Raw genomic sequence first — 27,135 nt, 5'->3', positions numbered from 1 at the left:
TTGTTTATTTAGACATAACATTTATGTTTTTCGCTTTCTTTGAATCTTTGCTTAATATGCATACAAAATTTGCAATTTTCAACACAGTTTTCGTTTTTATTTCATCATTGTTTAGCAATATATATATGTATATATATGTCTGTATGAATATTTGTATAATTTAGATCGATCCAATCCAGAGTTGGAGATTTCGAATCAATGTTTTTTGTTTGTTTTTGGTTCTGGTACTGTGGCCAACGATTTCTTTTGAAAGTTTCGTTGTCTGAATCCGAACCTCTATAAAGTTCATCGAAGAACTTTATAATTGAGTTTGAAATTTGTTGTTTCTTATTTGTCGTATCATACCTAATGTTAATTTATTTGAAAATACATAATGCACATATATATGTATGTATATACGTAATATACTTCTATGCTTTAAATGGACACATGAATCAGGCTCTTGGTTTTATTTTTATTTTATGTATAAGTTTTAGTTCCCAAATTATTATTTCGTTACCGAATCCTGAAACTTTAATTTCGCTTTGCTTTTGTTTTTGTATTTTTTTTTTTTTTGAGGTAGTAGTTCGCTTAGTTTCGTTATTTTATATTTATATAAAAATGGGTTGTTTCTCTGAAGCACATTTATATAAAGCACACACATTTACAATAGCCGTAACATTTATATACATATATGTATCTATGTGTTTTTACTGTATATATTTAATATGTTAAGTATACAATATTAAACACTGAGGAACTGTCGTGCTTATTTCAATGCTCCAATTGCCTTGAATTCTTTGTTACTTTTACTTTCGGTATCGTATCTGTATCTGTATCTGTATCTGTATCTGTACTTTTCGTTTAGACAAAGACAAACCTAAGATCTAAGCAACATATACATATACCATATATCTTTGCTTGCGCTTGTACTTTGTGTGTGTGTGTGGATCCACTATCCCCTACTCTCTTTAATTCCTAACTTTTTTTATAATTTTGAATTCTTATCACTTATGTAATGAGGTTAAGCTCCTAAGACATGAGACATTTGAAAACCCTAAATAACTGATGGCCAATATAGTAATTTAGTATTTAATTTTTTTTGTTATAATTTATGTGCGCATATTTGTTGTTTCTGTTTTCGTGTTTAATTTGTTGTAAGCCTAGTTTTAACAGCTAAAATTTGTTTTTGTCCACGTGTTCATCGCCTAAGTTCTAAGTTTTTAACTTGAATCACTTTGTAATTTGTATTTTCGTTCTTATTCTCATTCATCGATCCGTTTCGTTTCCCATTTCCCTCAGCTAGAATGTAGTTTAATTCCTTCATTTTTGATATCAACTGAACACAACTCGTTAAGCAACAAATAGCAGTTTGAAAAAAGGCTACGAATATGCATATAGTTTGTAGAAAATATAGAACCCAAAGTGCGAGGAACCCGCCTCCGAAAAACCGCACAACAAATAAAAAAAAAGTCGGAATACAAATATCACAAAATTAGCATCGAAGCAGAGCAAAAGTATTCATAATTATAGTAATAATAAAAATAAAATAAAAATAAAGTAGATAGATTTTAATAATAAAACTCAAAATAAGATTACGTTTTTGTTTGGTGTTTTTTTCTTCTGTTTTCTTTTTGTATTTTTATAAAAATTAATTTTGGAAATAGCCCGCGAAATGGGGATTTAAACTTGATAAATGATGCGACGACCTAAAGATTAAACTTGTAATTGAAGGTATGGATAATAGAAAAAAACTTAAGACTAAATATTTCATTCTCTGGTTATGGAGAGTTTTAACATCAGGAAAATAAAAGCATAAAAGGAAAATTAAAATTATATCACCACGCATATGTATATAGTATATATGTATATGTTTACAGTATAGTTCTTATAGTATTTATAAGTAAATTAATCAAAAATTCCCATCATCTGGAATCAATCAAAACTTGCATTAACAAAATTGCAAAAAGAAACTTAAAAACTGACAACCAAGGACCATTAAATATATTAATATTAAATTGAATATTGTGTGTAAGGGGGCCGAAACAATTTTGGATTAACGATAAGTGTTATGTATTCATAAGGTATTCATGTGTCTGTTTAAATAAAAGCTCTTTATCCACATTCAGAAAAACCTAAGACCTACAACAGTGAACCAAATTAGATAGATAGACAATGATTATAGCAAAATGTAAAACTTAAACAATTAAATCGCAGTTGTATATAAACCTATTCTCATATATGTTTAAGATTTATAGCGTTCTTTTATGTTAGAAACTGTTTATCCATCCCTAATCCTTCATCCCTTCCTCCCTTACTCGCTAGGCAGGTAAAACTGGTAGCGATTCACTTGCTCTCCATCCATCCATCCTTCCATTTCAGATTCCTGGACAATATTTTTCTCATCTTTCCTTAAACAAAAAAAACTTAATGGCTAAACAAAATTTCGTATTTTTAGTATTTTCTTTCTTTTTGTTTTTAGTTTTTTGTTTTGTTTTCTTTTGTGTGGTTGCCTCTTTCTTTTCGGATTTTGTTTTGTTTTGTTTCGTTTCGTTAATGTTTCATTTTCAAAAGGAATTTTGTGTTTCTTTTGTTTTTGTTTTTTGGCTCTGGTTCTTCGGTTTTTAAAGGCTTTCATCTGCATGCCATACAAAAAAACATCCAAAGCCCAGGCTCTTTAAATCACAGTTATATATCGGTTATCAATATTATATCACTCCAGCAGAACATTATCAAAAAAAAAAACATTAAAAACAACATCTATTGTATTTTTTTGATGAGGGTTTTTTTGGGGGGAGAGGCCATCCTGAGTTCTGTTATCAGTTTTATCAGCGGGACATCTCTACAACGTAAAACTATTCTATTCTTGATGGGCGGTTCGTTAGCTTTTAATCTGTTTTTGTGGTTGTTGTTGTTGGGTTTTTTTTTTGGTCTATGATGATTTACGCAGGTCCTCCAGGCCGCCATTGTGCAAGCCGCCGCGCATATTCTCCAGCACTTTGTTCACGAAATCCGTAGAGCCGCCCGCGATGCAAACACCAGCTAATAAAAATATATAAAATGATGAATTCTAAGAAAAATCAAAGGGGAATCGTCTAGTGCTTACTTTTGGCCGTTGTATAAATGCGTGCAATCTGCAGATCCACCTCCTCCGTGGACCCGCCCAGACTTTTGGTGCGATGCTTAAGGGCCAAGGCCTGCTTGAGCTCGGCAATGCCATTGATGAGGCGCTCTGAAAGCATAGGGTTTATGATTTATTAATAAAGTTATGGCAAAGGAATGTCCTATTACGTACTGTGTTCTATTTCAAGGCCATACAGCTTAATTTTGTTTGCCTCATGCTGGGCCTTCTTCTTCAAGCGACAGGCACGGGAGGCCAGCTTGTTCTTCTCCTTGCGCGACTTGGGACGCGAATTGAAGGGCAGCTCCGATACGGGTGTCATGTCGTTGATGGTGCGACTCAGTTTGTCCAGCTCCTTGCCAATGTTGTGCAGTTTTCGGGCGTTCGGTGTCAGGTCATTGCCATCGCCCTTGCGGGCCTTGCCGCTATGCTGAAAAAGGAAAGAAATATCAGTATCGGCTAAAGTTCTTTGGCTTTTAGGGTCCATACCTTGTACACTTTTATGCCTCGCACCGAGCAGGTGGGACTGAAGACGGGATCGGTGACCTCGTTGAGATGATGCGGATCCTCGAGCTTGGATTGGAAGACCAAACGCTTGCCCTTGGGTCCCTTGGCCTGTACATTGTACTGCCAGAAGAAGCGCTCTTTCCCCTTGCTGCTGGACAATTGGTTGGGCGTTGAGGTGCGTGTCTCGTCCTCATCGCCAGAGCCACCGCCGTTGTCGCTGCTAAAGTCGTCGTAGTTGTCGCTATTCTCACTCGAGTTGTCGTCCTCATCGTCCTGCGAGAAGTCAATGCCATCCGGCGACAGGACACTGCCCGTGCTCAGCGATGAGAAGCTCTCGGCCTCGGCCAGCGAGCCGGTAGAGAGTAAATGCTGACGCGGCTCTCGTCGCATCCAAATCTGCTCATTCCCCAGGTGGGTGGGCGCCGACGAGCTCAGTCGGCTCAGCTGCGAGTTGCTGCTCTCCATGGAGCCTCCTTGAAAGCCAAACGACTTGCGTACACTGCTAGCCCCTCCGGCCGCCTGACTGCTGCTGCTGCTGCTGCTCGGACCGCTTCCATCCGGGGCAGTGCTGTTCCCGGAGGCGGCACTGCCAAAGCCACTGCTGCCGCCCGGACTCAGGGCGGCCGACTGGCTCAGCATCGATCTTTCCGGCGGCGAAGACATGGGAAAGCCCTTCTTGATGAGATCCTGCATGTTCCGCGACTTGACCATCTGGTACTGGGAGCGATTGGCGTGCGGCGGCGGCGGTGGCGTCAATGGGGAGTGCGACGCTTGGCTGCCGGGCGAGAAGCTGGCCGCCAGCTGCTGCTGCGGCTTCTGCGGTGTACTGTGGTAGATCTCGTAGGGACTAGTGGAGGAACTGCTGTTCGACTGTTGGGTCAGTGTGAGGAGCGTCTGCGATTGCGGCAGGCTGCCCACATGGAACTGGTGCTGCTGATGCTGCTGTTGCTGCTGCTGCTGAAGCAACTCCATGGGTGGTGCCACCAGCGAGTCCTGTCCCTGGGCCCCCTGCGGGGACAACATGAAATTGACACTTTGCGAGACTGTTGCCGGGGGCAGAAAGTCCTCCATGCTCCCAATGACATCCAGAAAGTCACCGCCATTCAGATCGGCCAGATCGGCGGCCTGTATTTCAGCCTTGTCGTTGGGGAAAATGTAATCATCGTCTAGACTAAATGGTTCGTGTTTGGTATGGATAATGGCACTGCTGATATCACTCCACATGGTATTCGAATTGGGCGTCATCTCGTACAGCAGCTCGTTCTGTCCTGCGACGCCGTCCTGCAGCTGCAGCACCTGTTCGCTGACCACGTTCAGGCTGAGCGTTTGGCTCATATCGGGTGCAAAGTAGCCCCCGGCCCCACTGCTGTTGCCGCCGTTGTACAGCGTGGAGTTCAATGGCGATGCAGCACTCAGGCTAACGTCCTGCAGCAATGTGGGCGACAGGGAGGCCGCATCGAGGGCATCCAAACCGAAATCGGAGAGTTCTCCCAAAGCCAAATGCGAGTGCTGCTGCTGCTGCTGCTGTTGCTGCTGCAGCTGTTGCTGGAGTTGCTGCTGTTGTTGCTGCTGCTGCTGCTGCTGTTGCTGGTGGTGGGTCGCCATGCTGGGCAATGTATGCAACGGACTGGGATGATGTCGCGGCGTCTGTAGATCCGGCTGCTGGTACGGATGATGATGGCTCTGGTTGTGATTGTTGCTACGTGGTATGGTTATGGCCGTTGTACTAAGCATTACATTACAGGTATTTGTGGTGCCCGTCGAGCATTGATTGTTGCTACTCCCATAGCCCGTATTGATGGTCAATGTGGGCAGGGCCGCAACGCCCACAACGCTCGATCCCAGGGAATACAGATCGTACTTCAACGTATTGCTGCTGCTGTTGGAGCCAGTGTCAAAGAATTCCGATGACATGGGATACAGCTGATTCTCTGTCATCGTAATTGGCCCGAAAGGAATATCTGCTCCGAGTGCGGGGGCTTCTCCGGCTGTGCGCCGGCGCACAGGCGCTGCTGCGACTGCGACTGCGCAGTTCACACTTTACGATCTCTAAAAAGAGAGAGAAAGAGAATGGTGGAGCTAATTAAACGCATACATTATCATCGGTTTTTTATTATGCCCAGCCAGACAGCCTTGGACCACCACATAGCACAGGCCACCGAGCGGGGGGCACTGGCACTGGCACTGACACTGGTTACTGGTCTACCAACTGGCATTTCCATTGGAAATGGAAATTGCTCCAACTCGTAAATTATTGAGACCCCAATTCTCAGTCTGCATTAGCCTTTATGCTAATTCTTATGCAGTTATTATCTGCAGCCGGAACCCCTGAATATTATTGATCACTCACGTGGTCACAATCTTTTGGTTCGAACAAGTGTTGGATTAGATTAAATTATGATTAGAAAAGAAGTAGAAACTCTATGATAAGTGCCAAGCAAGGTCAAAAGTAAGTAGTTCTACTCAAGAGCACGTCCTTGCTCAAAAAGACAGCCCAAGAAAATCGTGCAACAATGAAATGTCAAGTGTTAATCATCTTACTATTTATATTCGACTTGACAAGCGAATGATGCCAAAGAGATTGCCCGAGTTAATATTCATGTCATGTGCATGATTAAATACAATTTTAACAAGTTTCGACCTTTTCAAGCTGGAGTAAATAGTTTCCGTGGTAGCTTTAATACGACAGAAAACTTAAAAAGGTTAAAACTCGTTAAATTAGTATTTAATCATGCACATGACATGTATCTTTAGTTTTTTCCAGTAAAAACATCCCATAAAAATCAGATATTTTATCTCCTTAAATCTCTTCAAGTACAATTCACCTTAAATATACGTAGAAGAACTATATTTCATTGCCATAATGCCACTATTCCCTGTATTCCAATTCTTAATTTTCTCGCACTAATTCTGATAAATCCTAAATCCCAAATACTAGATGCACTTTTCCATCTTGATTCATGAATTCTTGATTAAATGAAAGCACAAATTATGGTATTTTTTTGGTAAACAAATTTATTTATATTTTTGTTTTGGAACCACCATCGGCTCTTGTGCGAGGCCTTTCACCTGATTTCAAAAACAGCCCACAATAAAATTGCTTACTAATTTTGCCAATAGTTTCCTCTCTCTCTCTCTCCCTCTCTCTTTATTGTTTCTTTTTGCGGCACTTATATAGTTGTTATGCTTTTTGTTCGTTTTTTTCTATTAACAAAACAAAATTGTTGATGATTTCTCAAAGGTTTTGTTTTCTCTATTTTGTTGTTCACAAAAAAAAAAAATCTGCAAAGTGTTGGGGTAGGGGAATGGAAGAATGGAGACTATATAGCCGGGGCCTTTGACGTGGTTCCTTTTTTGTTTTGTTATTTAAAGCGATAACAAAACTAAAAAAAAACAAGCAACAAATTGTTGAGTAGGCTTTTGGATTTGCCAAAAAAAAACAACAACACACAAAACGAATGTGCTGAATCTCTAGGGTTTCGAAACTATAGAAGTTTTTGGAAATAAAAGATTGCTTCCGAAGACAAAGTTCCACATCGGAAGACTACATTGTTCTATATAATTAATCCCCATTGAATACTGGACAGTGTTCAAGTGTGGGTTGCCTCTGCAATAAACTCTCTATCTGGGATCCCTCCATTTTGCTTATCTTTCATCCATTACAGACGATAAGTCAACACATTCCGACTGATAGCGCCTCTCTCTCCCTACCTCCCTCTCTCTCTCGCTTCACGACCATACCATTCCATTCCGATTTGAACTTTGTAACGCTCCCTGCCCGCCCCTCGGCCAGACCAACTGAAGGTCACACGCTGCAAGGGTAAGGAGGGAGGCACACTCGTATCTATACACTTGGGAAAATTCTACTTTAACTAAGTGATTGCCTCTGGTTTCTCTGGTTTTTTCTCTTTTTTTTGTTCGCTTTACACTGTTGCTGCCTATTGGCTATTGCCTATTTCTATTTCCTTCTGAAATTGTTTAATATTCGTCAAAGGTAGTCGAACGCGCTGAAGGCCAAACAATACTCGTAAAAAAAGCCACACAAAAAACATAGGAACCAGAAACGTCTAAAGGGGTGCTTATATACGAAATTAAATGAGTCTCAAACATACATACATATGTACATATGTATATAGAAATAGAAGAGGCAAGGGAATAAAAAAAAAGAATTTATTACAAAAAAAACCTCAAAAAGAAGACAAGCAAACATTTCAATTTAAGGCGAGAGAAGTGGAAGAGAATATAATGTATAATACTATAAAAAAAATTCCCAACACACAGACACAACACACTCTCTAAACGCGAAATGTTTGATAGAGAGAGAACTGCTTTTTGGTGGGGAAACGAACATCTTATCGGTTATCACCGAAAAGGCAGAGAGACCAAGTAAATATGAATAAATATTTAATATTATATGTATGTATATCTACTACATCCAAAGTGTCATAAAAGAAACCCGCTCTAACCAGCTGGAATTGTACATTAAAAGAGCACAGCTTTAGCAAACGCGCTGTGGAGGAACAGGGCAGCAGGAGGGAGATGAAAATAGTGATTCCTGCGATGAATTTCACTTTTCACTCGCAGTTTTCAACACAGAAAGGGGGTGCGCTTTTCTCAGAAGATAGTGTAATATGGCCTTGGGCATGACTGTGACCAGTGCACGTGGAGAGGAGCATTTGGTTGGAGCGGGGGTCAAAGTACAAATCTCCGGTCAGAGGCGTGACCAATTACCACTTTGGTAGGGCGTTTACTTAGGTGGAAAAGAGGCAAAGGAAAATGGGAAATAAATCAAAATCAGTTTTCAGCAATATTATAAACACATGTGCCGCTTCTCAAACAATTTCAACACACGATGAAATAATGCAATAACAATAATAGCAATTATAAAAGAAAGCAAAAAAAAGAGGAACAGAGGAATACAAATAAATTGTTAGCGTGGCTTGCTATCAACAATTTATGGAAAAGACAGAGAGAGGGGCCTAACCAAAGAGCGAGAGCGAGATTGGGGGAGAGAGAACAAATGTTAACCGAAACTCAAGGTCAAAACTGTTTATTTTTTATATTTTGTTTTGAATGTATAATTTATCGCAGAGTTGCTTTTGTTTTCCACTCAGATACACGCACACACGCGCGCTCCCAAAAGCACACATGTACTCGTAAAGTTGTAAACAAAAACCAGACGCTTGTAAAAAGCTTTCGAGAGCGAGCAGCCCTGCTGTGGGCGCTTATCTCCCCCGCTCTCTCACACTTGCGTGCTCTCGCAGAGCAACATATGTTTTCCGTCTATTTGCTTTTGTCGCCATCTTCGTAGAATCTAGCTATATATAAATATATATTTTTTATATATGAGCATATAGGAGAGTAATCTTTTTTTTTAGCTTTGCTTGACTGACGAGTTTTGTCTGTGGTTGTTACAACAACAAAAAAGCGTGTGGGGAAGCTTTTACATTTCGCCAGAATTTATACTAGATGTGGTCATGTGTGTGTGTGTGTGTGTGGGGATTTCATGCTTGGGTTTGTTGATTGCGGTACGGCACGGGCATATTTGCACGATTGTGAAACAACACACAATACTATGGAAGAAACACGAGGAAATGTGACCAGAAAGTAGAACCCTATGACTGTATTTTAAAGATCTGTGATCAGGATATACATACATATGTATACTTTACAGGTCTATGATCTTTTCATGGTGCTATGCCTTGCTTTGATCAGCTGTTTCTTACAGAGTTGCACTAAACCCTCATGAATTGTATATTCTCCCTTTCCTTTGTATCAGTTAACTGTTTTGTTATTTTACGTCATGTTTCAATTATAAGTCTATGGTCACGTTTCTGTACTGGAACTCTATCGGTAACTGCTTAACGCTGAATCACATTCTACAACTTTTGCCACCCCCTTGCTCTTGATAACAATATTATTATACAGCTCTGCGAAAAATTCAAAACAAAACAAAAAAGTTCACAAAGAAATTAAAATAAAAAATAACCGTTGCCCAGAAGGCGGCAACTTCCGTTTCGCATTATCAATGGGTCAGTGGCAGTGGTCAATGCCTGATGATGGGGGATGGAATGGGATGGGGACCTACACATAGGTGGCACGCTCTATCATTACCATCTTCCCGCCTCTCTCTCTCTCACTCTCTCTTCCTCTCTCTGTACGATTTGTTTTGTTATTGTCGACATTCGTCATCGCCGTCACATGTTCCGACTGCATCCGTTCTGTCTCTCTTTCTCCGTCTGTTCTTTGTTCTTGCACATTTTGTGCAAGTCACCTTTATTCTTTGTGTCATGCTCTTTGCTCTAATTTTAGGCACACCCCCGCCCCCCTACACGCATCTTTTGCATGCACCTCCCCCACCCCTACCCACACACACACACGCACACATGTTTTTATGTTGAGGTAGCCCCAACAGAGCAGAGCAGAGCCAAGTGCAAGTTCCTTCGATTTATTTTTAGTGTGCAAAAAATAGACACAAAAAATGTTACGGCCAGAGCAGGAGGTGTTGGGTGCGGGTGCACGTGTGGGGTATTTACTCGATTTGATTCCCCATAGTTTTCATTTACATTTTGGTATTTTTTTTTGTTATATATTTAAGAATGTTTTAGCATAGCTTGGGCAATTGATGATATAACACGCTCTGTCGCGTTCGCGTTCGGTTTTTGTTTTGCTTTTTGCCTTTGCTGTCTTATACTCGTACTTATTATACAAACAGCTGACGCAAATTGTAAATTTGCTGTTTTCGATGGAGGAAGGAAGACACGCAGAGAGAGAAACAGATCAGGGAAGTGTGGCATAGAAGCTTGTATACATATCGACATTGAACTTTACAAAAAGACTTTAAATTTCATTTTTGTTTTTTTTTTTTGATTCTAAGAACAGCTGGATATTGCTATGATATCACATTGAAGCAGTATATTTAATAATTGTGTCATCACCCCTTTAAATCGGAAAATCGCGTATGAATCATTTTTCATTTATTTTTTTCTGGTTGTCTATAAGGATTATTGTAAATATTTTCTTAGAAAGATGACAAACTTTTGGGGTTACAACTTGTTTAGTATTTTAAAAATTATAACAGATAAACCGCTAAGATTTGTATAGTAAAAATAGATAATTCGTGCCATTTCTCAAATAGTATAACACCTAGAAATACAGTCAAACTTTTGAGAATGGCATAGAGAGATTCATTCCTAGGAAGCACCTCATAACAAAGAGGAAAGACTGTTCTTTCAAGAGTAGGAGAACTGCTAAGCCACTCTGGAAGAGATAAAATCCTCCACATCATCATCACAACAGCGAAATGAAACCACAATCAATCGATAAAGTACAAGATGTTTGCTTCCCCACTGATTCGCTAATAGATAAATAATTAAAATCAATTTATATCGATTTAGCAACATATTTGTACAGCACACAAAGGGAAATTAGCACAAGTCGGCTGAAAAGTTAAGCAAATATATGGGTACATGTGTGTATGGGAGGATCTCACCCTCTCTTTCTGTATTTTCTGTCTAGAAATCGTGACTTTAAAGACGGGGCAGACAAATAGCAGTGCAATTGAAGAGGAGATCAGCAGCCCGTCGTCTGATGCTGATTCCCTCGGGGAGGCGTGGAAGAACACGTGAGCCGTCCAGACTGGCGATTCTCTCGCCCTGCTTATCGACCAGACCCTCTACAGAGGCGTCTGGCTCGTCAGCTGTCGTCGTCCCGCCCTCTTATCAGCCCACAGCCGCGTGCCGGACGAGCAGCGACAATGGGAATTGATAAGTAATACGCTCAATGGGTCAGAGGCACTTTGCAAATTTTGTTTCGTACCACAAAACATTTGAACTTATCTTATCGTTCGCTTCGAGATAAACCCAACCCAAAAAGATGGAAAACCTATGTTTATATTCGCAACAAAATGAAAAAAAAATTTTCAGTTCCGCCCCCTCCGCTGACAACAATCTTTAATCGACAAAACGAGAATAGATTTTTTATTCCTTCCAGGTATTGACCCAGAAAAAAGGGCTTTGCCTACAAATCTGTATCTATCTGTGTCTGTACATTGTATCTGTGTGTGTGTGTGTGTGTGTGTGTGTGTGTGTGTGTGTGTGTCCACAATTCCTGGGGGTAAACAAATAAAGTAAAGTCCCATGTGAGTCACAGAGGCAGAGGCAAAAGAGAGGCGTACAGTAGCAAAAAAATTAACAAAATTTGTATGCTTATAAATAAAATATTTTTTTGTTGAAGAAATTTCAAAGAAAAGCAAACAAGTTTGCTTAATGGCCGCATCCGCAGAACAGAACAGAGCACAGCCTCTGAAAAAAAAAACTTCGCCTCCCAGCAGCGCCGGCAACAAAGAAAGTTGAAGGCCATCAAAAGCAAATGACCGTATATAGAATATATAACAAAATAATATATAATACACAAGAATACAGAAAATGTAATTTCGATTGAGTACAGCTGTTTTAAGGGCGATCCATTTGCCTAATGATGCAATAAACCCAGCTTGAAAGATCATCTCTGGAATCGGAAATAGTATAAATAGTATACTGATACGATCAGATATCCCGCTGTAGATTCTAGAACCTGTTATGATAAGGAACTACTGTTTGATATGATGGCAACAAAATCTATATGCATATACATATATGGATATTAATCTGCTTCTGATTGATAGAGAAGTTTCAAGCGACTTGTCAATCAATTTATGCAGAGTTTCAGGATACATTTGAAGTACTATTTTGCTTTAAGATATGCAAACAATTTCTACACGATGTCTAAACAATTGGCAATTATTTTTCAATTTAATTTTATTCTATTGTCCATTCAATGATTCACTGAAAGAAACATAAGGGCACTCCATAGAGACCTTGTGAAACCTCTTGGGGTCTTTTGGGGTTCCTGTTCTGCACATTTCTGGACTCCACAATCAACATCCTAATCAGACGGATAATCTCTTCCCTGTCAGCACTGCCCTAATTTATATTTTTGTGTATTTGTTTCTGTGGCGAATTATGGGGCCTCAACCATTCTTATCGTGCGCTCAACTGTTGAGTCATTGAGCGCGTTACCCTACCCAAAATTTCAGCATCCAATGCTTTCCAGAGCTGAAAGTTTACCCTCTCCAACATTGTGGCGCCTAGGCAACAAAGGGGCTCTGTTGGGGTTCAATTCAAAACTGGCTGTGGAGGTAGGGGAGCCCAACATATGGGCAGGTTTTAGGCTGGTTTTTTTTGTATTCGCTTAGAGACACACGGTCAACACTAACAGTTTTCAGCCTTGAATTTTCGCACTGACACTGAACCCAAAAAAAGCAAAAACCAAATCGAGCCAACAAAATTCAAATTGAAATCAAACTTAATTTAATTTTTGTTGATTTTCTTTTGTTTCCTGTGTGTTTTTTGCTAAAAAAAAAAAGTATAGATGGAGAACCTTCTCCAGCCTCAAAAGTACTTAAGAATTGAGAGATTTCATTTCTGGTAGCTTGATAGATCCCAAAAAAAAATATAAAAAGTATTTTTTTGTGCGCAAGCCTGAGCTCTGGCCTAATGGCCTCTTGAACGAGGCCTCTCTGTTCCCGATACATAAATAAAACTTGAGAGAATGTTTATAGTTTATAGTTTATAGTTTACAGGCGAGGCTTATGTGTTTTTGTTGTTGTTTTGATTTAGATCGCTTTCGGTTTTTGTTTGGTCTCGCCTTACAATGGGTGGGAAGGGGGGAAAGACTCTGGTTTTCGTTTTCTATTTCGAAGGAATGTTTTAATTGGTTCGGAGGGGATCGTAAATTACAGAATGTGTCAGCTTATAGTGGGTGAGGGAGGCATCAAATTTGTAAGAAAGTCAAGACTTATCAGAGGGTTTAAGTTGTATAATTTTAATGGGGCACAACACCGAAGTATTCGAATTACACGAGTCTAAACTCAGCATTACAATATTCCCAATGGATCTCTTAGCTCTGGCTTATTTTTCCCCCACTTCCTCTCGCTGCCCTGCCTCCGCTGCTGTCAGAAAACCAGATCTTTTTGATAGCCCATCATTTTTAATGTTTGGTTTAAATTTTTGTTAATTTCATTGTTGATTTCTTTTCTTTTTGTGAATTATTCGGGTCGTTCGTTTAATCTTTCAACATTTTTTTCCTATAAATACATATACATATAAACACAATTTTCGTATTTACCAACCTTATATATTCCTCTTTTTGGTTTTTGGCACCTCGTTGGTTTATAAACAAGACCGGAAAAAATATGTATTTGGTGTTGGTTTTGTTGTAAATATCGTTTATATTACTTCCTTGATGTTTTGTTAATTAATTGAAATTGTATTTCGGTTAAAGTGTTCACTCGCTTTTGTAATAATTAATTATTATGCATGGGCACACGTACATTAAGGAGGGGGAGGGCCTCGATTATACATATGTATGTAAATTTCATTGTTGCTTGTGTATTCTTCAGTTTTATTTGGTTTCTCTCTTTATAAAACTGGGTCACACATGTGGCAGAGATTAAGACTGAAATTTATTTATAATGAAGCACATTAGCACGACGCCAACTGCACATACTACTATAATCATAACACACAGAACTTAGACGCACACTTTTGTATGAATTTCTTGATAAGTAATTCTTATCAGCGCGTCCGTCAGTCACTTGTATATATTTTAGTGAAATTTTTTGCTTTGTTTTCCGCGTTTCGATTTTTGGAAATTACTGGCAAAAATCTACAACAATTTTCATAATATTTTCGTTTGTTCTTGGCGTTTTGTTGTCAATTTTGCTGGGTACCGACTGCCTCCACCAGCTGTGCGATCTGATGTGATTGAGGGGGAAGAAATACCGATTGATGATCGCGAGAGAGAGAGCGAGAGCTTTGCGCTCGCGTTCGTGTGTTGCTCGGCGACGTTCGGGCTGTTGTTTGGAGTAGGTAGTCGTGTGTGTGTGTGGGTTGGGATGTCGGGTTGCTTCTAAAAAGAATTCATATACATATGTACTCGCAGGCACACACATGTATTTATGTACGTTTTTTGTGGACAAATTCCAAAGCATTCATCAAGTTTGGCAGCGTTTATGTTTGTTGGTTTATTTATTTATGCAAATTAGTGGGTTTTTATATCGACTTTTGCCTCGGGAAAACTAGTTCGAACTTTTGTGTTTAAATAAATGCTGCCCACAGATTGAGCGCGCGTTTTTTTAATTGTTTGCTAATTGAATTATGGACCAGCAAACTATTTACATTTATTAATTTTTGTTTGCTTTACTTTATACAATTTTAATTGTTTTCGTTCTTCACGGTCTTTCTTCCGTGTGTGTGTGGAATAACAGCACGCGTTGAACAATATAAACTGTTCTTTTTGTACACTGTTGCTTTTTGGTTCCCTATTATTTTTTTTTGTGTGGTTCTGCGCTCGCCTCGTCAAACGTTCTGTTCTTGACCGATTGATAAAAAATACACAAAGCTTCGCGACAAAAACCAAAAGCTTGCCGCTTTGCTTTTGTTTTGATTGTGTCCACACAGCGAGCAAGCAAGAGAGGGAGAGAGAGTGTAGCTTTGAATGCGCATGACACACACACACACACATATAGGCAGCGTTGTCTGTTGCTTCTTTCACTTCCACTTTTCCATTCGACTGGCTATATGTATGCCGGTTGAAGCAAGAGCGGGAGCATGGGCGGGGGCGGCTGCGGTGTCGGTCGCGAGTTAGAACCACAAAAAAAAAGCTCCGAGTACAGTCTGTATTTTTATTGTTGCTTTCGGTTTTTATTATTCTTCTGTGCATTTGATTCTTGAGCAAAGCTCTCTCTCGCTCGCTCTTTTGACATCACTTTTGTTGTTTACTTCGGTTTTATTTCCTTTTCTTGCTCATTGTCCACGGTATTCGTAGGGTAAAAGGGTCTAAGGTATTGTGGGAAGTGTATGTAACAGCCATCCCATAAATCACCAAAAAGTTCTAATAGTTCGCACTAAACGATACTTTGCAGGTATTCCTGCCGCACTTCCTGTAGTATCTTCATTTTTCTATAAACAAAATGGATACAGGATTCCATTTCTACCTGTAAGGTAACCCCACTGTCGACTATCCCCCATACTAAAGTGTTTTCTTTGTTATTTCTCTGTTTTTTGCTAGTGGCTGTTTTTGTTTTATGCAAATTTTTGTTATGAAATTGTCTGGTGCTTTGATTCTGATTCTTTTTTTTCGCAAATGTAAAAATAAAACTTGTTTACAGCATCGGAATGAATACAACAATAAATGTACATATCTGTATCTACAAATACAAAATGTACACAGTATTTATATGTAGGTAAGAAAAGTGCAAGATAGAACCGATTCTATAGAAAAAGCAAACGTTTTTAACCCCTGACGATGCACTTTTTCCCCTCTCTCTCTGAATTCCTTATTTTATTAGTTTGTTTATAAACAACAAATGCTCAACAATCAACAGCAACAGCAACAACAATATCAATTCTTTTTATCGGTTTTATTTCTCGCATTTTGTATTTGTATATTTTGCTTTTTGTTGCTTCTTTTTCCTCTTTATTAAGCGATTGGTTCTAGTTGCGTTTTTTTTTAGGGAGGAGGTCGGTCTCGGTCTCGGCTGATGCAATCTGTCATTTTTAGAGTGTAATTCAACACTGCAAAGAGCTTGGCTTGCAATACAGTAAATAAATAAAGACCCTTTGGGGTTGGGTTTATTTTGGTGCCTTTTTAAAACCATCTAAAGATTTTAATTATTTCTTATGAAAAGTACAATACATTTTCTATACAAAGATACATAAAAGTACATTTTCAATAATTCATTAATAAAAGTTTTTCTGGTTTATTTTTGTATCTGTCTGACATAAAAATGCAACCCTTACTGCTAAGCTACTCTGTGTGACAGCCTGGAGCCCGCTAAATGTATGGGCGTTACTCATCTTTCTATTCATATTGTCTTTCGAGTGAGAGAAGGCGCGAGGCAGGCAACCGATCGTAATCAGGTGCGATAATTCCTAACGATAGTCCACTATAATCGAAGCAAGTTTACTTCAAAAATGTATAAACTTTAATCCGTGATCGAAATTCCCCAAAATAAAGTCGGTTTTCCATAAAATTAAGTTCTTTCCATAAATATTAAAGAGGAACAACGGATGGCATGTGGGAGTAGGGAATAATCCCATTCTAATCGAGGGGAAAATAACCAACTGACGCACGGAATGTATTTTTTTATGTTATTTTCGCCCCCTTCCCCCCTGCAGTCACGGAAAATCACGACAATATCCTTGAATGCGAAATTGCGACATAAGCAATACGCACACACAGCCAAGAGCCAGTAGCACTAGTAGAGGCCACGTCCACGGCCTTTTCAGGGATACATAGGGAGCACCAAGGATAACAGTCAAATCCCACGCTCAATCTACTCAAAAACAGACACGACACCCAACCCACAGCACACAGTATATGTATGTATATGTATCTATGTATAAGTATGTATGCGGCGAAATGTGTTAAATGATTGTCAAGGACGTGGGTGGCTTGGTTATTTACAAAATATTCTCGATATGCCTGACAGCTACAGCGTGGGAGTGTACACTGAAGGAAAACTCAAACGATAAAAGATCTACAACATCCCACCATATTTTCCAGTGTAAAATACTTACATATATGTATGTACATGGAACATCCATGAGGGCCTGAAAAGCCATTTCGGGTTTCGTAGGGCTTGGCCCTAAACCGCGCTCGCTGCTCTCTCTTATCGACGCACTTTCACTTTCTCTTTTTGGGTGAAAGGAAGTTCAAGGCAGTGCAAAGCTTTCAAAGACCTTGAATAACGGCTGTTGTGGGCGTTGTCCTCCAGGTCCTTTACAATTTATGCTGAGGCGCGGACTTTTCATTCTGTTTGTTTTTTACCTAATTTGATGGCGTGACAAAGCATAAATATCTCTTAATTAATTAATTTGGGGGCCAGCAGGCCTCAAAGCTCCCACCGCTGGGGAAAAGCTCTTCTGGCAAGCCTTTCCCTAAGACTCTTCGGGGAATGGGGGATTTTTGATTCGCATATTGTTTTTGTTATGAATGTGGAGAAGCATAACAAAATGCCAATCATAGCAGACTCTCAAGGACACTCGACTGGTCGAGGGGCGGTCAGGGTGAGGCAGAGAAAGCTACACAGACAGAGAGAGGGAGAGAGAAAGTAGAGACAGAGGTGGTAGGTGGTAGGTGGTAGGTGGTAGGTGGTAGCTAGGTGCCATCGTTTGCTTATGGATACATCCTTCTTAGCCTCAATTCTGCGTCGTAATTTTCCATCATTCCCTCTCCCTCCCTCGCTCTCTATATAGCAACCCCTATGGGGAGGACGGTGTGCGTGGGGGGCAGCCGGCGAATGTGTACACAAAGCTCGTTAGTCTATATACTGATGCCGCAGCAGTCCTTTCAAGACTCTCTCTCGCGCTCCCTCTCTCTCTCTCTGCCTCTTTATAGACGTTGTTGTGACGCGTATCGATTTGTTTATGTTTATCATAAGGAAATTGGCACAAGAGGCCCCCTCAGACGTACCTAAGCGGGGGAACGGATGGGTTCTGGCTCTTAGCAATAGAAATTTTAACACTCTCATTCTCTTTTTGCTTGTAGCTTGTATTTTCTTTTGTTTTCGGTGGAAAATAGGAAAGCCTCCCACTTGATAATTCTTAGAATTTCGCTTTTATCAGGTAATACAAGGCCGGGTATCTGGGGTAAAGGGATTGTAGGGGTTTTTCCCAGTATTATGCTTTGAAATTGGAACTATGGGAATATTAATAAGTCTCTTAATAAACTGTAAGTTACAACAAAAAATTTTAAAGTTAATTTTAAAAACTTTTCTGTTAAGAAAATTCTTTTTTGAGAGAACAATTTAAGAAATCTCTAAAAAAAAAATTTAAATTACAAAAATGGTTTAAAACTTAATTTTAACATTTCTGTGTGAGGAAATATATTTTTATACTTTAAAAAACCTCTAAATAAACTTTAAATAAAAATTGTTTAAAAATGCAATGTAAAAAAATCTTCTTAAGAACTTTAGACTTTATCCTCTGCTAGATGTACGCGTTAAGAAGCGGTTCAACGTGTCGCGCGTCTTGCCACAGCGCCCCTAGGTTGGATTGCTTCGGTTTTCGTTTCGCTCGTCCTTATTGAAAAATATTTTCAACATTGGTGGAGCATTTTTCCAGAATTTTTTTAAAAACTACACTCATAAAACATTTTAAACAGTAAGAACATTTGAATTTTCAGCCAAAAACCGTAGGCCATATGTTGGTTTTGTTTCCATAAAATATATATCTCAACATATCGTCTTGTAAAGAATATGAGTATAGAGAGAACATAAGAAACCTTAAATAGGCAATACATACATATGTATGTACAATATTTTGCTCAAGATTCTCCAATAAAAACCAGTCAAAACATTTATGTCGAGGCACACGTGGCTCTACATTGAGATACCCGCTAATCAGTTCCTATATATCGACATTTATTTCAAAAAATCTAGGAGTAAGCGCTAAATATGCTAAAACAAGTTGTTATTAAACTCTCACTGGGATAGACCCAGTTTATACGTCACCTTCTAACTGTTACCTACATTTATACGGCTATAATATACCCCTTCCCTTTACTCTAAGAGTACCGATGAGCTATTTCCCTGAACACTTAAAATCAGGGAATGCTCACATGCACTTTGCATGTGATTCAAAAAACAAAAACAAAAACAACAACAAAAAAACATTTAACAATATTTTCTTGATTTTCTTATTTTGCTTTCCCCCTCGCCGCACTTTTTGCTGATTTGCGAAAACGCCGGGCACAACGTTCATTGGCCCCAACAAAGTACAACGAAAATCTGATAAAATAAAGCAGCCAAAACCCACAATATTTTCAGCAACTAAGCATTTATTATTATACACAGTATATCGGACCATACCATAGAGCTGCAGAGGCATTGACTTTGTTTCCCACCCAAAAAAATGAGAGAAAAAAAGACCAACTCAAGTCAAGTTCAGGGCCAATGCATGGGGCTACTACTTATTATTTATGGGCTTTTTGTTTCGGTTGGTGGTTTTTTTTGGTTTGCAGGGAAGCATGGTTAGGCATTATCATTATCTAATAACGCACGTCATCGCGAAGCAGAAATTGGACAAAGCTCAAGCTCTAAATATAATCAATTGATGAAATTAAATGTCTGTGCAGAAAGCGATGCAAAAAAAGATTTATATAGGGGATTTCCGTATTTGTGGGTGTCTTTAATACCCGGTAATCGAGGGGTATACAGAGGTGACAGTGGATGTGTATAACACCCAGAATTCTTGATCAGCATCAATAGATGAATCGTTATAGCCAAGTCTGTTCTAGTTCTAACCTAGTTCTTAGAGTCTCTTAGAGCTAGAGCAACCAAATTTTTTGTGTAAGCTCCTGTGATATCACACTGAATCAAGTTTGCTTCAAAATGTCGCCTCGCCCCCACAAAGGACGATTTTTAAGATACAACAAAACCGAAAGCACAGAATCATATAAACAGATCAGATCATTATTATAGGCAGAAGGTACAAATGACACTGCAGTGGCTACGCAAAGCTTTCCACGCTCTAACTCATTCTCTCTCTCTTTCACACACACTCTTCATCGTGCAGTGTGTGACACCTGGAGAAGGGGAGCCAGCAAGAGCGAGGGAGTATCGGAATCACGACGTCAAAGGGAAAACGGAAATGGGGTCTTAAGATGTAACTTAGTCTTAAATTTGTTATAAACAAAAATCAATTTTCTGTTCTAATCAACCTAATACAATTATAAGGAATATTTACATCTGTCTATTTTTATAAAAAAGGTTTGCTCTTCGTCGTCCGATAGTTTACTCACGATCAAAGCGAGTGCGCAGGGATTTTTTTATATATTTTTTTTAAATTTCTATTAATTTATACCGGAGTAATTTCCCTTTATTCATCTATTATCTTTAATATTTTCTACCAATTATTGTTACCCGCTGGACCCCTGGTATAAGCGCAAGCCTGACTGAAGTGCGCCACCGCATGACGCGTGACACGTATAGCCCTACCGGTGGTGTAAGGTTAAAAGTTGTCTTATGATTGAGGAAAACTTATAACCAAACTGAACTAAAATGTCATAATATAAGTAAATTAAAATCAATAATTTTAATATATCCAAAATTCCCTTACACATATGCACCACACATACTCGTACCACAAGTATTTTTGTACCCCCCCACAATAATCAAAAACTTACCTCCTCAAAAAAAATGCCTTTTTGTAATTCTTTCCGAAATTTGTAAATTATTCAATGCCAGACCTGTAAATGGAATAAGAAATTGAAATACAGAAAAAATTGAATTTTAAAGCCAAATGGAACTTGGAATTCAACGGTGGAAAAGTACAAAGTGCGAAAATGAGTTTGCAAAAACCCATAAATGATTTGGGGGGCGAAACAGAAATTTAGTTTTCTCTTTAGTATAGAAGAACTTTGTGTGGGTTGGTTCATTGATTGCAGAACGCCAGAAGATATATACATATATGTACATATAGTTTATATATAGAGCCAATCCTATATGTTTGACAATGCGGAAGTTGTTGAAATTATAACAAAATCCAAAGCGAAACAAAGAGAACTGCATATATGTACGACACGACAGCGCGATAAAAATTGCAGCACTCTCTCTTGTCTGTGTGTGCAACGGCAGACGGTCTATGGATCGTTTATACATATACACAGAAGATATATATGTATATATGCATAGCGCCTGGTATCTACTTTGTGTAATTAATGGCTAGCACTTGCAGCTACTGACAAGGTTATAGGCGGCCGACACACGGAAGACAACAGCAACAGCGACAGCGACAGCGACAGCGACAGGGATTTACTCCTTTCAACTTACCGAAAAACAAAAAATAAGGACAGGCAGTCTTTTTGATACGAAATGCGATTAACGTGAACAAGCGACGCGTAAGACAGAGACTTTTGATTAAATACAATGCTTGAATAACTCTATCTTAAGGATTAGGCAACAGAACAACAGAAGAAACAACACGGAACACGAGGGGACCCTAACAAACCGGACCGCGACGCGAACAAGAAGGACGAAACGCGAACCGACGACCACGACGACGACAACGACGAAGACACAACCGACCTTTCTGAATTGCAGTCGATAACTGTGTCAGCGTCTAGCGGCGGAATGCTTAGAGAGTCTCGGAGTCCCGAGTCTCGATTCAGGCAGGAGATGTGCTCTCAGGTTGCTCGGTGGCGGCGTTTTGGCACAACACAACCTTCTACTAACCCAACAACTTCCACCACCAAAACACACAAGGATGAAACCAGGCACACAAGAAGAATCGCTGTACCGACTAGAGGGATACCCCTCAGTATAAAAATATATAGAATTGAGCAACAGTTCCCATAATAATGAAGGAAACTTCATGTGAATTCTTCTATTTGAGCAGTAGCGTCATTATGGTCGACTCACTAGTCTATGGATCATTTACAATATTACGACTACCAGTTCTTTGCGGAAACTCTCTCATTATAGCGCCTACCCTTTATGCTCCACGACTACAGGGTATTACCATGCCAGTCGATGCGGGAGAGCCGGCGCACAAGAGAAATATCCTGCCAAAAACAGTATCCTCGAAGATAACCACCGGCCAGGGGGTGGAGGGGAACCCTCGAAAACTAACCCCGAAGGCATCGAAGAATATTCATTCAATCGTCAAAAACCTCTCCTCTCTTCTTTTTTTCCTCGATTTAACTTTTTGTTTGGCCATCAAACGACGCGGGGTGGAAAAGCGCTGGCGGGCGCAGGAATTCATGAATGGAGAGGAGTAAGCGGGTTTTCCCATTGAATAATGCTAGTTGATGCCAAGGAAAAACGTGGACATGCAACCCAAAAAAAGTAAGGAAGGAAGGACAAAAAAAGTACAGTACAGACTTGCGAAATTTTTATGAGTTCTGTGGGTGGATAAAACGTGGAGAGAAGTGAATGGGTGGTTGGGCAAGCCGTTAAATATAAGTAGAGAATGTGAAATAAGATTCTCTTAAGCTCAAAAAAGAGTTGGAAAATTGTTAAGAGCTGAAAGATAGAACATTTTTGAACTTGAAACTCAAATCAATAAAAGATAATGTCCTCTAAAGGACTTCTTGAACAGCTCTACGAGTATTTAAAACAACATTTGTAATCCCTCCAAATGGTAATCTAGAACTTCTTGAAACTCTTTGCACTATCCTCCAGTCTAGGGTATGATTTTAGGATCCCATCTTATCTTTTCGTACAAGAAATGGAACAAGCTGGTACTCTTCTATGCAAGCCCTGCAAATCCCCCTTCAGTAACCCCTTTTAAGACCAAAGTATACCTCCAATAATCCTGATGCTTCTCCCCTTTTTAGTTCCAGTCGATTATCATAATCCCAAGTACAGTTGACACTCTTTAAGGAGTCACTTCAATTAAATTTTCTTCGGCTTTCCCCCTTCTTCCATGCATTTTTCACGCTCTTTAACGCTCAATTACTGTATAGATTCGATTGAGAATGTTTACCGAGACTGAAATTTAAATTTCAATGGAAAGGCCAGGCGACAAGCAGCGTTGCAGACGATTAAAAAACCGTTTATAAATCATCGGTTGTCAGTGGCAGTTCCGAGGAAATGGAACCCCATGGAATCTGCATATGGGATGGCAGAAAATTACATACTTAACTGTGGGTTGCCGCATGCAGTTTTTCTTTTCTTACAAACAACCCTCCGTTTTCCTTTCAGCGTTTGTTTACGCAGGGAAATTCATTTCAATTATTATTAAAATTTTATATTTACATTTCCATCGAGCGGTAGATGGAAAAAAGGGGGCAAGAAAAGCGCGGAGAGCACCTAAGCTGCAAACAAAGAAAGGAAATCGGGAACTGTTTTTATAGCCGTAACGTGATAAATTGGAAAAACATAAAAGTAACATAAAAAATATAAAACTAAGGCTAACGCTAAGGGTAGCTTCCATATCATTGTCCCCTGTGTGCTCCCTAGTTATTGTTATTGTCCTGATTCCTCCTCAGTAGATCTCCTGCTCCTCGAGTTGTGTTCGCCTCGACTGCCTTTTGATCCATATGTGCTTTTGTTCTGAACAAACTGGAAATTGAATTTTGTGGCAGTCCCACAGGATGCTTTTCATGCTTATCTGGGGCAAGCGGCCTGTCTCCAGTCCTTGTCCATTGTCTCTTGTCTTACAAAGTTCTGTAAGCAGTAGAACAATCCGAATGGGAACAATGGTTGGCCCGTGATTTATGCCTCAAAGCTACGTTGGAAGATAGAATTTCATTCGAGATTCAAGGCTATCGATCCAGGACTTGCTCCATCTAATATCAAGCTAGTTTTAGGTCAGTTCTTAATGGAATTCTGCTGTATTTTATAGGGAAAGTGGTTTGAGTTTTAGATATTACCATTAAATATATTTCTAGCGATCCCTAACTAAGATCTTCTGCCCGACAATTTATTTGTAGCTTATATAATACTTATTTTAAAGTTCTTTACAATCGAAAACCCTGTCTAAGATTTTTCCTAGCTGATAAACTATTATTTGGCATAAATTAAAAATCTTAAGACATCTACCTAAAGCTAAAACATAAGAGAAAAAAAAATGATCTTACAACAGAAACTATAGCCAGTAGAGCCAGGGCTCTGACCAAAACTGTATCTTATGTTTTATTTGTTGTATGTTGTATACATTAAAAATCTTAAACAAAAACCCTATCAAACCATAGAAAACTTAACAAAAAATTACTTTTTAAATAGATGCCTTTTGAACCTGGCTTCATTATAACCCTTATTTTAGTGATCATGAGTGATCCTCGCTTTGATCTCAGCTTTATTCCACTTGAACCCCATCTTAAACTCTCATTTATAACCAACCAATTTTCTCATATATGATGTATGATAATTCTGCATCATCTCGCCACCATTTGAACCCCCCTGGAAATATCTTGAAAAAAGTACCAATTATCCCAGAGACAAATGAGCCAAGAAAACTGAATTTTTTTACATGAAAATTTTTCGTATATTTTGATGAATTAACCTTAATTTCCCGTGTCAATGGCCCGGCGGCGGTATGAACCCAACACTTTTACTCTTTGTCTCGAGGGAGGAGGTTACCAAACCAGTTTCCGCTGAAAAGGATCGGAGGATCTTTTGTGTAAGGATTTGCACGTGCGCACAAATTAGCGAAAACTGGTTACAAGGCATTTTCCTTCTGTTTTTCCTCGTGAAAATGAGGGGAAACTAGTTTCCAGCGGGGCGCCGGCATTGTTCTTAGGTGTGCATGTGCCCTAAGGAAAAACCAGATGGGCAGGGAAAAATTATGAAAATTTGATTGTTTTTTTCCCTTAGCGGGGTGCACATATTAGGGTTCTCTCTCGGGTCTTTGTCTTCCTCGCAGTTTGAATTTCGTTTTGAGTAAATAATTAAGGAATTAGTGAGTTAGTCAGGGAACGTCCATTCGAATGGGAACGAGAAACTGATTGGAAGATCTTTCTCTCCCTTAGAATTCCAGTTTGATGTTGAATTTCTTCATGGCAGCCCCCTTTGTGCTTACCGGCTCTCATGACTCACAAGAAATCCCGAAATCTAAGCACGTGGTGCCAGAGAGTAAATTCCAGAGAAACACGCGAAATGAGATTCCCTCCCCGTTCGGTATTCAGCATTCAACAGAGTTCCCATTCGGAACAAAGGGAATTTGAATACTCTTTGGACATGTAAAGGAATTAAAAAACGCTTTAAAGAACTTCCACAATAGCGAAACCCACCCCTCAACGAAGGGGATCCTTGTAAGGGGTGCAGCAGCAGCACACACACCCCTCCCATACAGCGAGTGTGTGTGTGTGTAAGGCCATTACAATGTCATGTCATCAGTGGGTCCTTGGAAGCACCCCCAAAAACCAAGAGCAAAGAAGCATCGGGAAAGCCAAGGAAATGCAAGTCTTAGAAATGCCAAGGACAGGGGTTGAGCTTTGCCGCCTTGGGGGATGTTTTGTGTGTGTGTTTGGGGTGCCTTTCCCGTAAAGTTTTCCAACCTGGGTTAAACCCCCTCCCCTTCGCAATCGGCTGGACAAATGGCGATCTTTGAGGTGGAGCAGATCCCCAAAAGGTTGAAGAAACTTTCTCATGGCCAAAATAACACGGCAACAAAGAGGAGAGACCATAAAAAGGCACACAACGATAAGCCGAAAGCCTTAATACCCTTAAAAAGAATATATAATAAATAAAAAGGAATATACATATGTACTTAATATTTTTATGAATGATATCACTTCAAATAATGGCTGTATTCCGGGCAGGTTGGTGCGACCTTATGGGACCAGCAGTGAGTGTGAGGGAGATAAATATATGCTCTGGTTTGGTTTTGCCGCAGAGCAGCGGTTGTTTAATATGATTTTGGCATAAATAAATGAAAAATAAAATTTCCCATTGCATCACATGCCATCTCTGTCTTGCACACCACAAAAGCCTAGAGTATTTTCAATGAAATTGATTTAATTACTTTTGTTCGATGCAAAGCTATGCTTTGAATTCCATTCGTGAAAATCTACGGGACTTGCAAAGTCAAAACAAACAGAGCAGCAGCAGCCGCAGCCAAGAGAATGGTATGGGGTGGGGGGGGGGGGGGGGGGTGGAGTAAACAGTCAGTGTGCCATGAATGAAGACCATGTGCGGAAGCTTATGTATGCCAGCAAGACAGAGACAGAGAGAGAGAGAGAGAGAGAGAGCGGGAGACAGACAAAGGAGAGCAAAGTGGAGGGGGGTGTGCAGATGAATGCGAAGTATGCACCCACAGAGAATTGAAATTGAGACAACATGCGCCCGTTGGCTGATTGCCTGACTGACACATTTTTTCTGCAGCTGGAAAAGTTTTCGCGCCAATTTTCGGTTTTTGCACAGGCCATGGAAATTGTAGCCCACTGCACAGGCATAATCACAACAAGAAACAGAAACAGCAGCAGCAGCAGCATCAAACAAACAAACAGGTTTCCAACGGCTGACCGACAATGGGTGAAGGCGAAGGGCAGGCAGAGGCAGCAGCAGCAGCTGAAAACCACGGCCTGCCTCCTCATCCACATCGCGTGTGCGCTTGGAAAATGCAAGCAACAACACGTTTCTATCGTTGTTGTTGCTGCTTTTGTGGTTACGAGCGTTTTATGCTAATTAACGGGGGCGGGGCAAACACTCTTACACACACACACACGCACACGCACGCACTCTCATCTAGTTCTCTTACGCTTTGTTCGCTGCAGCAACAAACAGAAACAAAGCCAGCAGCACTATTTACATACACTGCTTACAAGGCAGAAAATAAAAAGGCTTTAATTGAATACTTAACGCAACTTACCAGCTTGAAATTTATAGTCCCTGGCAGACACACACTTTCAACTAATTAATTAAATTATATTTGTAAAAAATCAAAGACTTTTTGGTTTGCTTTCGATCGAAGATACAGGTCGCAGGTTGAAGATGAAGACTATGGTGTTTACCATTTGCTTTTGCTTTGCTATTCTACACA

The 27,135-nt window shown here is 39.7% G+C and overlaps 1 protein-coding gene and 2 long non-coding RNA genes across 5 annotated transcripts; 2 read left to right on the top strand and 1 right to left on the bottom strand.

Annotated features, from left to right (window-relative positions):
- Window positions 1–541: 541 nt before the first annotated feature.
- Window positions 542–27,135, bottom strand: REPTOR (repressed by TOR). 3 transcript variants are annotated; one of them, XM_003736903.3, is made up of 6 exons: window positions 26,965–27,135; window positions 20,837–20,899; window positions 3,590–5,656; window positions 3,275–3,530; window positions 3,086–3,211; window positions 542–3,021 (listed from the first exon to the last, which is right to left on the bottom strand). In XM_003736903.3, exons 3-6 carry the CDS (start codon window positions 5,543–5,545, stop codon window positions 2,912–2,914), a joined length of 2,448 nt encoding a protein of 815 aa, XP_003736951.2. In that variant the 5' UTR covers window positions 5,546–5,656; window positions 20,837–20,899; window positions 26,965–27,135; the 3' UTR covers window positions 542–2,911. The 3 variants fall into 3 exon arrangements, with proteins under 3 accessions (XP_003736951.2, XP_033233037.1, XP_001360085.2); XM_033377146.1 differs by lacking the exon at window positions 26,965–27,135 and adding an exon at window positions 21,483–21,601; XM_001360048.4 differs by lacking the exons at window positions 20,837–20,899; window positions 26,965–27,135 and adding an exon at window positions 13,779–15,046.
- Window positions 21,388–21,683, top strand: LOC26532579 (uncharacterized). Its single transcript, XR_001452010.2, has 2 exons — window positions 21,388–21,550; window positions 21,603–21,683. It is a non-coding gene; the product is annotated as an uncharacterized lncRNA (long non-coding RNA).
- Window positions 23,166–24,057, top strand: LOC117183387 (uncharacterized). Its single transcript, XR_004468540.1, has 2 exons — window positions 23,166–23,296; window positions 23,355–24,057. It is a non-coding gene; the product is annotated as an uncharacterized lncRNA (long non-coding RNA).

Source organism: Drosophila pseudoobscura, chromosome 2 (assembly GCF_009870125.1).
Source record: "Drosophila pseudoobscura strain MV-25-SWS-2005 chromosome 2, UCI_Dpse_MV25, whole genome shotgun sequence".
Taxonomy (NCBI): Eukaryota; Metazoa; Arthropoda; class Insecta; order Diptera; family Drosophilidae; genus Drosophila; species Drosophila pseudoobscura.
Note: the sequence above shows the minus strand (reverse complement) of the source record. Positions and strands in the feature narration are given on the sequence as shown.